Source organism: Sorghum bicolor, chromosome 3, assembly GCF_000003195.3.
Source record: "Sorghum bicolor cultivar BTx623 chromosome 3, Sorghum_bicolor_NCBIv3, whole genome shotgun sequence".
In the NCBI taxonomy this organism is placed as follows: Eukaryota; Viridiplantae; Streptophyta; class Magnoliopsida; order Poales; family Poaceae; genus Sorghum; species Sorghum bicolor.
The window spans coordinates 73,852,614-73,866,540 of NC_012872.2; the positions used below are offsets into that span (position 1 = coordinate 73,852,614).

The 13,927-nt window shown below is 41.5% G+C and overlaps 1 protein-coding gene across 2 annotated transcripts; it reads left to right on the top strand.

The window, feature by feature from the left end:
* Nucleotides 7,774-9,018, top strand: LOC8074117. 2 transcript variants are annotated; one of them, XM_021457786.1, is made up of 2 exons: nt 7,774-8,116; nt 8,229-9,018. In XM_021457786.1, exons 1-2 carry the CDS (start codon nt 7,933-7,935, stop codon nt 8,750-8,752), a joined length of 708 nt encoding a protein of 235 aa, XP_021313461.1. In that variant the 5' UTR covers nt 7,774-7,932; the 3' UTR covers nt 8,753-9,018. The 2 variants fall into 2 exon arrangements, with proteins under 2 accessions (XP_021313461.1, XP_002456993.1); XM_002456948.2 differs by having other exon boundaries at nt 7,879-8,116; nt 8,196-9,018.

Below are 13,927 nucleotides of genomic sequence, written 5' to 3' on the forward strand. Positions count from 1 at the left end.
AAGTACGTTACTTTTAACTAAAATGATATAAAATAACTAATATTTAATCAAATAAGTATTAGTAGATTTATCGTAAATAATCCCTTGTTTAGTTCTAATTTTTTTTACAAAATAGATATTGTAGCACTTTCATTTGTATTAGATAAATATTGTTCAATCATGGACTAACTAGGTTCAAAAGATTCGTCTTGCAAATTATAGGTGCATTGTGTAATTAATTTTTATTTTCATTTACATTTAGTGCTCTATGCATGCATCTAAGATTCGATGTAACGTGGAATCTGAAAAATTTTGTAACTTTTTTTGAAAATTAAACAAGGCCTCAATGGGGCCTCCAAGGCAATTACATATCGTGACCGCTATCAGAGCAACAAGAATTGACTTGGCTCTTGAGCACACCGCACGAGTCAAACTACACACTGCTCGTGTGCCAAAGGCTAGCTCGGCTCGGTTTATTTATAAGCTTGATCAGTTAACTCATTTGACTTGCAAGTCGAAGCATAAAAATATAGTATATAGAGATTATAATCATAACAACAAACACATCATGTAGATATTTAAAATGAAATAGACAAAATACATATAAATTTTACAAAGGAAAATATAAGTATGTGCTATATCATCGATCCACGACCACAATCCATCATCATCTGTTAATCAATCCCGTTCATTCATACAATATTTAAGAATGAAGCAAAATAAATGAGCGATCGACACACCAAAAGGTGCTCACAGGAATTTATCATCAACAACAACAAAAAAATGTCGGCATGCAATGTGTGGTCCTATGGAGACCAAAACAGAGAAATCAAAACTAGAGGGGGAGCAAAGGAATCGTCTCGCATGTATATGATGCCACGAAAAAAATTGCGGGCTATCCAAAAATAGCGCTGGATGATTCTGACCGCTATTTTCCGCTATAGCGCCGCTATAGCTCCGCTATAGCGACCGCTATACGACGTAGCGGTCGCGCTATGGTGCCGCTATAGCTCCGCTATAGCGCCGCTATAGCCCGCTATTTAAATACAGCACACATCAGATGAAAAGTTTAAAACTAAAATCTCACAAGTGACAAGTAACTCACAAGTCACAACCCATACCCATGATCTAATAGTCTATTTATTACAATCCAAATTCAAAAGCAAAAGACATAAAGCCACAAGTGACATAGTTCGATAAGCAACTAAAAGTCTGAAACATAAATGAAATGACAAGCACTAAGCACACTTCAGGCTTAGCGGAAAAATAGCGGCGCTATGCCGATATAGCGGTTTAGCGGCGCTATAGCGGAAAATAACGGAGATAGCGCTGATAGCGGAAAAATGACTGATATCGTCGCGGCGTTTTAAATATCCCGCTATAGCGGCGCTATAGCGGAAAAATAGCCCGCTATTTTTTTTCGGTGATATGATGTCATAGGGGTAGGCCGGTGGGGTGGGGAGAGGTTGAGTCGTGGAGTCTATTGGTTTAGGGTTTTAATGTTAATCATTTTATAGCATAAGTAGACGGATATATAGACTGATTAAAATTGTTGGCTTGTTATTTATATGAGCTTATTTTAGCTCATGAGCTAGCTTACTGACTAAACCAAGCTAGATTTTAGGTTAGTTTGTTAAAAAATTCAAACGAGTCGAGCTGAGCTACTAATAAGCCGAGTCAAACGAAAAAGATACTCCCTTAACGTATATGACATGATTATGGTAGCCAAGAAGTGATTAATTAGTGGTTAGTTTTTCATGTCTACCCGTAATAGTTAAATATGATTATGAGTGCTCTCTGTATAAGAAAATAAACCAACTCAGCTGGATTGTGTGTAGAGACTAAAGCATTGGGTCTCAGATTCGATCCTTAATGGCCACTCAGCTTGTGCGTGAGCAGGCACAACGTGCACTAAGCATGTCTGAGTTGATCAGACCGTCAACTAAAACAGTTAAGTTAACAGGTACGGAGGGAGTACTGTTCTAATCCAGCCCTACGTGGAGCACCGGTGACCTTTCGTCGGTGCATGGTCTTTTATTTTTGCACGATGCATCCAGCGTCATCTTCGATTCGTCACTCGTCAGTCGTCGCAGCACACGCAAGCATTTGTTCCACCTTGGTGGGCTTCTCCGATCCGACACCGTTCCAGAGGTGACCATGGACACGTGCGTACTAGGTCAACACACCATCTCAAAATCACTTTTCGCGGTATTTATGAAATATGAAGTATCCTCAATTAATATTATTAATTAGCTTGTAGATTAATAGTTTCAAAATGAACATAGACAATAAAAGTAATTAATAGTACCTTCCACGAATAATATTCAGGGAGCTGACTGGAGAATTCAAGAGAGCATTGATAATTTTTCAAAAAAAGATAAAATACTCGGGAAAGCAAAATGTGTACTCTCTATATATCGGATTTAGCAAACATTTTAGACAAGATTTAGGTCAAACATTGCAAATATAAATCATCAACATGCAACTTTTAAATTGTTGAGTTTGCAAATGTGTAAATTATATGAATAGATTTGTCTTGAAAATACTTTCATAAAAATATATATATTTCATTTTTTCTAAATATTTTTTTTTATAAAAATACGAGGTCAAAGTTGTGTTTTGGAGACCATGTCGCTGTCCTCAACAACTTCTAAATCCTATATAGATGGAGTACTACTGTACATGGCATTGTTTAGTTCCAAGATGAAAAGTTTTTGGATGCCACATCAAATATACCGGTACACATTTGAATTATTAAACACAGACTAATAAAAGAACAAATTACATAGCTCGTTTGGAAATCGTGAGACGAATTTATTAAGACCAATTAATCCTTCATTTAGTACTTGTGGGTTACTGTCGCAGTTATGACTAATCATATGGACTAATTAGAATTAAAAGATTCGCCTTGTGATTTATAATTAAACTGTGCAATTATTTTTTTATCTATATTTGATGTTCCTGCACGTGTTTAAAGATTTTAATGGGATGAGTGAAAAAATTTTGGACGGGGAATTAAACGAGGCCTAGTTATTTTTGGAACTAAACATGGATGCCAAAAGTTTTTGAAGTTTGACATTGTAGCACTTTCGTTTATATTTGATAATTATTTTCTAATCATAGACTAATTAGGCTTAAAAAATTTTGTCTAGTAAATTATAGTCAAATTGTGAAATTAGTTATTTTTTATCTATATTTAATACTCTATGCATGCGTATAAAGATTTGATGCGATGAAAAATTTTGTAAATTTTTAGAATTTTGGGTGCACTGAGAATGAGGCCATTCACTCCAGATTGACCCGTGACCGCGACGTCCGTCTACCTACGATGAACAGTTCTACAGATGCCCTAGCAACCTCCCTGGCACGAGGCTACGACTGCGACGACAAAAAGGAGTGACGTGGTCGTGACATATGCTAATATCTAATCAGGCCTTGTTTAGTTCTAAAAAATTTACAAAACGGATACTGTAACATTTTTGTTTATATTTGATAAATATTGTCTAATTATAAACTAACTACGCTTAAAAAATTTGTCTTGTAAATTACAGCTAAACTATATAATTATTTATATATATATTTAATACTTCATGTATGTACTGTAAAATTCAATATGACGGAGATCTGAAACTTTTTACAATTTTTTTTAGAATTAAACAAGGCCTCAATGCATTTTGTGTTGTAGTGTACTGTAAAATTCAATATGACAGAGATCTGAAATTTTTTTAAAATTTTTTTTGGAATTAAACAAGGCCTCAATGCATTTTGTGTTGCAGTGGTAGGCTATGGACCATGCATACGCATGCATGGACAGGTAGGTCAACACAGCGATATGGACCGTTCGTAAGCCCACTAATGAAGCACTTCGTTGTAACTACATCATCGGGCTCTCGTCTCGTGTGAACCAAACAAAAATTATATTTAAAGCTCTGCATTGCTGCCTGATGTGTTGGGTAACAATAACAATAACAAGCCGAGTCAGAGTCAGTTATAAGCTGAACGAGATAACGAATTTTGAGTTTTTGGTCCAACTTTTGTTAAGTTGCACAACCAATGCAAGGTGATGGCCCACTGCTGATGTACTGAGTTGATACGCTGCCGGTTCCAAACCGGTCTGGGTGTATATATAGGCCTTGTTTAGTTGTAAAATATTTTGCAAAATGTGAATAATATCAATTTCGTTTGTATTTGATAAATATTATCTAATCATGAACTAACTAGGCTCAAAAGATTCGTTTCGTCAATTCCGACCAAACTGTGTAATTAGTTTTTATTTTCGTCTATATTTAATACTTCATGCATATGTTTAAAGATTCGATGTGACGGGGAATCTGAAAAAATTAGCAAAATTTTTTGGGAACTAAACAAGGCCATAATACTGGACGTATATGTCAGTGTGTTGCATAGGTAATAAATATATTTTTGTTTTGACTACATCAATACATGTTGTTTAGACTAAGTTAAAGTCTATTTTATGATTTTTATCACCAAAATTATGTAGACCAGGAGGAATATTAAAGAAAAAATATAAATCAATATGACAAATCTAATGATGTTAAGACCCAAACAACCAATGCCCAAAGCCATGCATGTTCTGCCGTTAGTAAGGAGGCGATGTGGCAGCTTCACGTGTCTCTGTGCTTCGTAGGGCGTAGCAGAGCTAGCAGTCCGTCGGATCGAGAGGTCGTAGCTCATACGTAGTACACTGCGCGGGGCTGAACGTACATGTTGTTGTTTTGTTGCCCTTGGCCAATGGTGCCGAAGCTAGCCCTACCTTGTCACGTACGTACGTGTTCTAGTAGATCATCTTTAAGCTAGTGACAAAGCTCACGTCGAAGGTCTCCGAGTTTAATTGTTGTCTGTGTCGCGACGCATACCGATCGAGTCGATGATCACCGGCGTGTCTGCATTATCATATGGGCACCAGTGGTGTGGTGACGACCAAACCGCTAAGGAGGTGGTGGATCGAGACGGCCACCACCATCAACAAGGGACAGTAGTGCCAGTGCACTGGTTATTGATATAAAGTATGTTTATTTTTTTTTTTACATACATGACATAGTACTTGATGTTTCTGTTTCGCAAAGTGGATCCGGACTTTATGGGAGCGTGTTGTTGTTCTTGTTGTTGTTGTTGTTGTGAGTTTTTGGCTCTAGCTAGCAAATTTTTTCATGTAAAGTATTTTCCTTTTTTTTTAACGAACTAGATCCGGACACTAGGAGAGGTTTTTTTCCGTGCATGTTTGCACGTGGGCATGCAGGATTTAGTGTGGTATGGATAAAGATTAGAAACAGTACAGTGGTTTTTGTTGTCGTATATGTTTAGATTTCAGAAATGTTTTTTTTTTTTTGCCGTGAGGTTTTTTTAAGTGGCAGTAGATTCTTTGGAGTTTGGATGCTGCTGCTGCTTCCATGACACGATTTTGTTAACCAAAATGTCGTTCGATTTTGTTAAGACTGGGCTCAGCGCATGCGGCACCACCTTCAGGCCCACTCACGTCTACTCCGCCTGAACCGGCCCATAATCCCAGTTGCGATGAAATTCGCCCGGCCCGCTTCAATTCACTAATCTTCTCTTAGTGGTGACTGGTGAGAATTAATCCAAGGGCGTCAGAGTTGAAAAACGTACCATCTTCTTGAGACATAGACATATATCTTTTTTCCCTATAATTTGCGTGATCTATGTAGGGCATGCAGATGATAGTCTTGCGAGATTACTTGCTTTAACAATTTTAGTTTTTTTCCCTCCTGGGGGAAGTTGCTAAGCACATAAAATTTGTTATTGTCTTCGCACATTTAATTAAAGGGCCAAAAGTCTTACAAGGCTCGATTGTGTGCGTAGGGATATTTGAATTCAACATTATATATGCTCCTGCATTCTTCTCCCTGCAGGCTGCAGGTTCAGATTTTGAAAGGGGGTACATGTTTATTTGTTGGGCACCTTCCTTCACTAGCTTTTTCCTTTGATCCAGACATGCGTGACTTCAATTTCTTCATAAAACAAAGTGTTCTCGTTCTGAATTGTGGATTTTTTCCTCTTTAACTGAAGTTGTTGAAAGCATGCAGTTGCTGGGTGTTTGGTCCTACTACTGCTGCTGCTACCAGCTGCAGCAGTTGGTGGTAACACAGTTTAAATGTTGCAAAATTTGTAGGAAAAGCCATATTTATAATGAAATTTTGCGCATAATACTCTGCTGTGAAAACCAGATCATGAAAATGCAGTGGTACGCTTCTCCCAATCGGCATATCAATTCCAATTTTGTTCCAGAATTCGACAGCAAAGTAGCACTCGCTGATGATGTGTTCCGGAGATTCAGGCTGAAGGCCGCAGATTTCACAATCCACAACATGCTTTATAATTTGAACAGGTTGGAGCGACACTGAATTCTCCTTTTGAGTGAGTAGCCAACGTGGTGGAGCTTTGCTCTTCCAAATGCAGAAGGGTGATAGGCTCTTGTCAGTGCAGTCGTCCAAGAGGGAACGAACGGCCTGAAGCTCTGACATAATAATCTGCTGACGAAAGAGCTTTGTTTGTGGCAACAGCATTTTTGGACAGTGTGCCATCCCTGACAGTGCAGTGACTGAATAGAATGGGGAACGTTTCCGCCAGTGCGCCGTCACCGCACCAGACATGACATCCAACCAGAAGAGGGTGTTTCTGCCATTCCCGATTTGGACAGTGTGGTAATGGCTTTGGTACAGCGGGAGTATAAAGCGCAGAGTTTCCCAGTGCGCACCCTGGAGCTGGAGATCACCTTGGTTGGATTGGAGTGTTGCCAGACAAGCTCGTTGTCTCACCCACCACTGAGCCCAAGCAGAAGAATCTCGCGCTGCTGGTCTGCATCGGGGTCCTGACGTTCGTGTCGCTAGCCGCGCTCGTGGCGGCGGCGCGGATGGTCCTGACGAACCGGAGGACGACCGCGGAGCCGGACGCTCATGGAGTGCGCGGCGAGGTGATGAGGCACCTGAAGCAAATTTTGCTAGGCGGTGGTACAATAATTTATTTATTTTCATAATGTAGATATTAGTGTTATTTATGAAATAGAATAGTACTAATAGCTATTATCGACAATTAATGATACATAAATTCTACTAGTTCAAGGTCAAATGTTTTGATTGTTGTGAAAAACTTTAGACCGAATGCATGTCTAAAATATCATAGCTCTCAATTGGAAGGGGGTAGTATCATGCCAAACTGAGACTCTGGCGGTTTTGCACACAGAAAGAGCGGCAAGCAGCTAAGGCTCACGCGCGCGTCTTTGTGTTCCTCCTCCGTTCCTACGCGAATTGGATAGAGTTGAGGCTGGCCTGGCCATGTCAAAAGCTAGCACAAGAAGTCGATCGTCGACAGAAGATGCATGCTCCCCGGCCGCGGCCGGCCATTAGCTCGAAACAAAAAGCCAGAAGGCAATGCAAGCTGCGCTAGCTGCATGCCTGGCCTTTTGTCTATGGCGGCGCACGGCATGAGGAAAGTGGGCGCACGAACAGAGACGCCATGACCACGATGAGACAAATTTAAAGAGGAGGACGTGTACTATTAATTTCTTAGCTTGTCATCCCAAAATTAAACAACTAGTCGCTCATTTTCTGCATGCATGCATGGTCCGGCCGCGGCCCGCGCACAACGACCGGCTATTTCCCTTCCCCAGCGAAGCGATAGATCGAGCACGGATTGGAGTCCGGCCGGCACGGCAGCGCCCGCCCGCGCGGCGCGTGCGTGTCGTCCAACTGCACTGCATGCATGCCAGCCCGGCCGAACGCACGGACGATATCGATCGATGGCGCTTCGCATCACGCACACGAAACCTTGCCGTGCGGGCTGCTGGCTCTAGGCTAGCTAGCTGCATGCCCCTGCCCGGCCCTTTAAGTACCGGAGGACGGAGCTAGCAGCATTGGGATCGATCGAGGAGCAATATCAGTACAACCTGCAGTGCAGGTGATAAAAAGATCGATAATGGCGTTGTTGCTGTCGTCGCTGGAGGCTTTGGGGCGGAGGAGGAACGTGGCCGGTCCGCTGCTGCTGCTCAACCTCGCCCTCTACGTCTCCATGTTGGGGTTCGCGAGCTGGGCGCTCAACACCTTCGTCGACCACGACATAGCCGGCGCCGACCACGAAAAGGAATACTACCCACCTGCAGGTCCGTCGTACACGTCAACTCAATGCGTGTAGTTTTTATATATCTATATCTATATACATACTCAACTCAATGCGTGTAGACGACGCGTGCATGTGCATGGGCACGCCTGCAGGAGCGGCGCCGCGCAGCGCCGGCGACGAGGCGACGCTCCACTTCATCCAGTTCGCGCTGCTGGCCGCCGTGCTAGGAACCGCAGCCAAGGCCGCGGCGGCGTTCCACGCGCGCGCGTCGTGGCGCCCGCAGGGCCTCGCGGCCGCCGCGGCCCTGGCCACCGTCGCGTGGGCGGCCACCGCGCTCGCGCTCGGTCTCGCGTGCAAGGAGATGCGGGCCGCCGCGGCGGCGCGCGGGTGGCGGATGCGCGCGCTCGAGGCGCTCACCGCGACGCTGGCCGTCACGCAGCTCGCGTACGTGCTCATGCTGCACCGCGCCGCCGCCGACTCCGACTCCGACGTCGACGCCGACACCCACGCCTACGCTGCCGCTGGCGACGACCAGTGCGAGCCTGGCTGCTCCACCGCTACCGAGGGCGACGACGTCGACTGCCAGGACCAGGACGCGCAGCAGCAGCAACATGGCCGCCACCACCACCACCACCACAGGCAGGGCGGCGGCGGGCCCTCGTGCAATGTCATGTGAACTAGCTTACCATGCTTGGTGTTGTCACTCTCTTGTCTTGTCATTTTCCGTGCTCGTGTTTCGTCGCGTGGAAAATAAGCAATTTAAAGCTCAGTTTCCTGTCTCATATATGTTCCTTTCCTGTCTGTCAGTATGTGTATGTGTTCGTGCCTGTCAGCATGTGTATGTGTTTGTGCTGTGTATTGTGATGTCCATTTGCTGCCACGCATGTTCCCCTTGTGCATGGCAGTTGATGTCAAATTAATAAAAGGACTTGTTTATCAAAATGATGTTAATAAGAACTTGTGGTTTTGCCATACTTTCTTTGTTTCGGGCTTATCTACTTCTAGATGCCATAGACAAGGGTATGTTTGGTTTACCCCTTATTTTTAGTCACTAAAATACCAAACACCCCACCAAAGTTTAGAGTTCACTAAAGTTTAGTGGCTTTAGTCACCAAGGGATAGCTAAAAGTGTACATGGGACAGCTGCTTTAGTGGTCTTTAATCACTATAATCAAACAGGAGGTGACTAAACTTTAGGAGTGGAATTAAACAGATCCAATTGAATGATACCACATATGGGGATGTCTCCATACTATATTAATTAACACACGAGTGGTATATACAGTTGTGATCGAGGTCGATCAGACACCAGATTAAGATTGAGATCAACAAGAAAGAGGGAACATGAACCTTGATACGAGGACGATGGAGAGGTAGGTACTTGAGAACGGCGGCAATATTAGTGTTTGGAGCAGGGAGAGATGGTAAGACATGATGCCACATGGATGGGTCAAGTTTCTTTTACATCTACAAGGGTTTTTCTTTTGAGTGGCACATGGTGAGTTTTTGTGAGAAGCACGCGCTGAGTGCTGATTGGGAAAAAAAAAAAACTATGGATGCCCTCTCCGACCTCCATTTTCTAGTTATGACTACTTGCTCTGCGGGTTTATATATATGAGTTCATAGCCACACGAGTGAGGCATATATAATTTTAGAGGACAATTGCAAGCATGCATGCTGCCATCGGATCCCAACCACATGTGACCCACAACAAGCCCGGCCCAATAGATTGGCATTTCTTGAGTACACTGCAACTTTGCGCTTTGCTTGTTATTATGTCACAATATATTGCGACAATGGGAGGTAGTTATACTCAATCCGTTTGGAATTTGGATCAAAACACGAGGGAAAAGCAACTTTTCGACATCCATCTCGTTGTACGTCGAACCACCAAACTGTACTCCAAAAATTTGCATTGCTTGGCTGATTTATTTACCTACATACACTCTCTCGGTGCCAAAAAAAAATAATACAATTTTCGTTTTCCAAGGAGCTATTTTTTTAAGTTTAATTAGATCTACGAAAAATGTGAACACTTATTAGATTAATCATGTAATGTGTTTTTATAGCGTATCTATGTGAAGTAATAAATGTTTATAATTTTTTTATAAGCCTGGTTAAATTTAAAGAAGTTGGAGTCAGTCTAAATCTACAAATATACCCTTTATTTTGGACCGAGGTAATATATGTAATGTCAAGAATGAATTTTATTTTTGCTGCAAAAGAAAAATAATGAATTTTCTTAGTCTCGGTAACAAGCCAACAACAAACCCTTCCACTGCAAAAATATCGATCTATCGCAATGAATTAATGCAATCTAATGAAAATAAAGGTCTTTCTGAGCTACTCATTTCGTCCCACAATAGAAGTCATTATGGGATGTGTGCAGGCTAAACTTTCTCAACTTTGACTAGGTTTATAAAAAATACATGGAACATTAATATAAAACTAATGATATTAATTATGTATTATAAATATTAATATTTTTATATATAATTGGTTAAAGTAAAAAAACCAACTTTTCAAAATTCGAGAACGACTTCTATTTTAAGATAGGAGTACTCTTTTAGTGTGTTGTTTGGATGCTTATGTATTTACTTCAATCCATATATATTAGAGACATGGATTGAGACAAATACATGTACATCCAAAAACAACACCTTAATGAAAAAAACATTTATATTAGGCACCGCGGCCGCGAAAAGAAAATATGCGTGAGCCAGCCGTAATCACCTACATATACATAGGCAAGCATGATATATGCTAGCAGGTTAACAACCTAACCTAACTTGGTCGATTGTGATGCGCAGATAGCTAGACCTTGTTTAGTTTAAAAAAATGTTGTAAAATTTTTTAAATTCCTCATCATATTAAATTAATTCTAGGGCACATGCATGGAGCATTAAATATTGATAAAAAGTAACTAATTACACAGTTTACATATAATTTACGAGGCGAAACTTTTGAGCCCAGTTAGTCCATGATTAGACAATATTTATTAAATACAAACGAAAGTGCTACAATGTCAATTTTGTCAAAATTTTTGGAACTAAACATCGAATATTTCAAAATTTTCAAAATTCTTTAAAATTCTCCATCACATCGAATCTTTAGACGCATACATGGAGTATTAAATATAGACGAAAATGAAAACTAATTGCACAGTTTGGTCGAAATTGACGAGACGAATCTTTTGAGCCTAGTTCGTCTGTGGTTGGACAATAATTACCACAAACAAACGAAAGTACTACAGTGTCACGAAATTATTCACTTCGGGCACTAAACACCGCCCAAGACCCCAGCTAAAGATCATCGAGGACTACAGAGGTACTCACTGTATGATGTGCTAGTTTATTTGGTCCTCCGATCCCTCTCGTCATGCAAGTGATGTCGAGAGAGCTCCGGCGTCACCTCAGTTTGGCTTTGTTTAGCCCAAAAATTTCAAGATTCCTCATTATATCAAAACTTGCGGCACATGCATACAATATTAAATATAGATGAAAACAAAAACTAATTGCACAGTTTGCCTGTAAATCGTGAATCTTTTGAGCCTAGTTACTCCACGATTGGACCATGTTTGTCTAATAAAAAAAATAGTACAGTACACAAAGACAAAAAAAATTTGGGAACTAAACAAGGCCTTAGTTTACAAAGTACCAACAAATCCCAAAAATAAGAACAAATAGTAAAGCACTAGAGCTAGCTACTAATAGCTAGGTAGCTAGCTAATCGCAGCTTCAGCATTCCCGCCGTTTGTTGGAGCCTTTTTACACCAGTGCAGTACAGCCCTCCTACGTGTGTAGGGTTGTTTAGGTGAAGACCTCTTAGGCAAAAAGGAAATCTATTTTGGTTCCAGGCGTTTAGCTAAGTTTGGTTTGACTTGTTAAAATTTATCGTCGTCACGTCAAATATTTAGACATATACATAAAGTACTAAATATAAACTATTTATGAAATTAAAAATACAGCTAGAGAGTAATTTACGAGACAAATCTTTTAAGTTTAATTAGTCCATAACTAGACACTAATTGTCAAATAAAATAAAAATATTATAGTACCTGTTAAACTTTAACAACTCCAACTAAATACCTCCGAATTCAATGTTTGGGAGTGTTGCCTAATGTAGACAGATATTTGAAGCTGCCATCAAACAGTCCTATTGGATGGAGCCATGGAGAACTTTTTTTAGACAGGTTACCAGCCAGACATCCATACATGTATTAGTTTTAGACGTTTTATCTTTTAGAAAAGTTTTAGACGTTTAAGTGTCAAAATCCAACGTCTCGGAGAGCCGCTAAGCGCCAAGCAACTTATTTGTATATGGACTCATTTGTACTAATATGTGTATTAGCTCGAATAGTTCCACTCTTAAAACCAGGCCAAATGAACGAGGCATAATATAATCTTTGGTGCCCGTCAGTCTATGTCACTTCGATCCGGTAGAAGAAAGCCAGTAGGCAGTTGTACTTGTACATATGCACCCAATGCAACTAACTCACCGCTCAAGAATTTGGAAAAAAGGACTTTGGGTGCTGATTATAGTTAAGGTCCCTCTTGAACAACTGATGTTCAAGTGGTAGCTACGCAGCACCGTACCATTATGCAAACATAAAACTATATATAATCTCCGTTAGCTCGAACGTAGCATAATTGTTGCGTGTGTTACTGTTCACAAAAAAATATTGCGTGCGTTACATACGGCAGGAGCTGATTGATCACTAATACTATACTAATACTAATACTAGTACTTTCGTTTTCTTTTTTTTTATCTTCTTAAAACTTACAGTGACATATATAAGAATAGGGTGTGTCGCGTCGGCAGCTGACTGATGTTTTGCTTAGGCTTCTCCAATGCAACACAGTGGTGTACTGCCCTAGCATCCATGTAAGCGTTGAGGCTCCATGCCACCAAGAGTGGTGGTCTCATAGTTGTTCATAGTCTCCGGCAGAGAAGTCTGTAGTCTCAACTGACCAAAAGCAGAAGCCACTAGTAAAAACACGTTGGGGAGGAAAAGTAGCTGCTTTGAGAGCAGAGAAAGCAAGAAAGGTTGCTCCATGCACTGTCAAAAGCTTCTGACCAAAAAAACATCCATCTCCCTGCCCGCGATAGGGATACACATCATTGGTGTTTGCTTGCATGCATGGACCGAATGAGTTTAGCTAGGGCATACGATGCTCAGCTCTTAGCTAGTGTTGGGTGTGGCCTTAAGCATCAGTCGTCTTCCTCCTCGTGTCCGCATACCCGCTCCTGCTGTGCATGTTGTTTCTCTTTCTCCTCGCATCTGCAACAACATGATCTGTCGCAGACCTCCCCCATTGCCCTAGCTAGCGGCTCCTTCAACGCCACCCTAGCTAGGGTTTCGTCGGAGCTCACGTGGAGGCTGCCTTCTTCCCCTCCCCCTTCTTCTACGGCGAGCTCCGACCATGGAGCTCCCCCGCCTCGTCCAAGGCCCTTAAACATTGTGCCGCCGTCTTCATTGCCTAGCCGGCCTTCCTCCCCCAAACCCCTATACGTGCCGGAGATGGAGAAGAAGAGAGCGAGAGCGCGAGATGTCGGAACCCTAATGCCAGTGTGGTCTCTATCTCTATCCTCGCCATCGTCTTCTTCCTCTCCAGTGGGGTGCAGGCGCAACAGAAGTTGAGTAAATATGATAAGAATAAGGCTCCACTACTTTACTAAATCATATTCAAAATGCTAGATTATTGTTTCTCTCGCCTCAGTATCATTGCGGGAATGAAAAAGAAATATTGCATGGTAATAAGTATGTTCTCCGATAAGAGAAGCATCATCCTACGTGTGGAATGAGTTTTTCTTGTTCTAAATTATAAGTTGTTCCGGCTTGTAGATACAA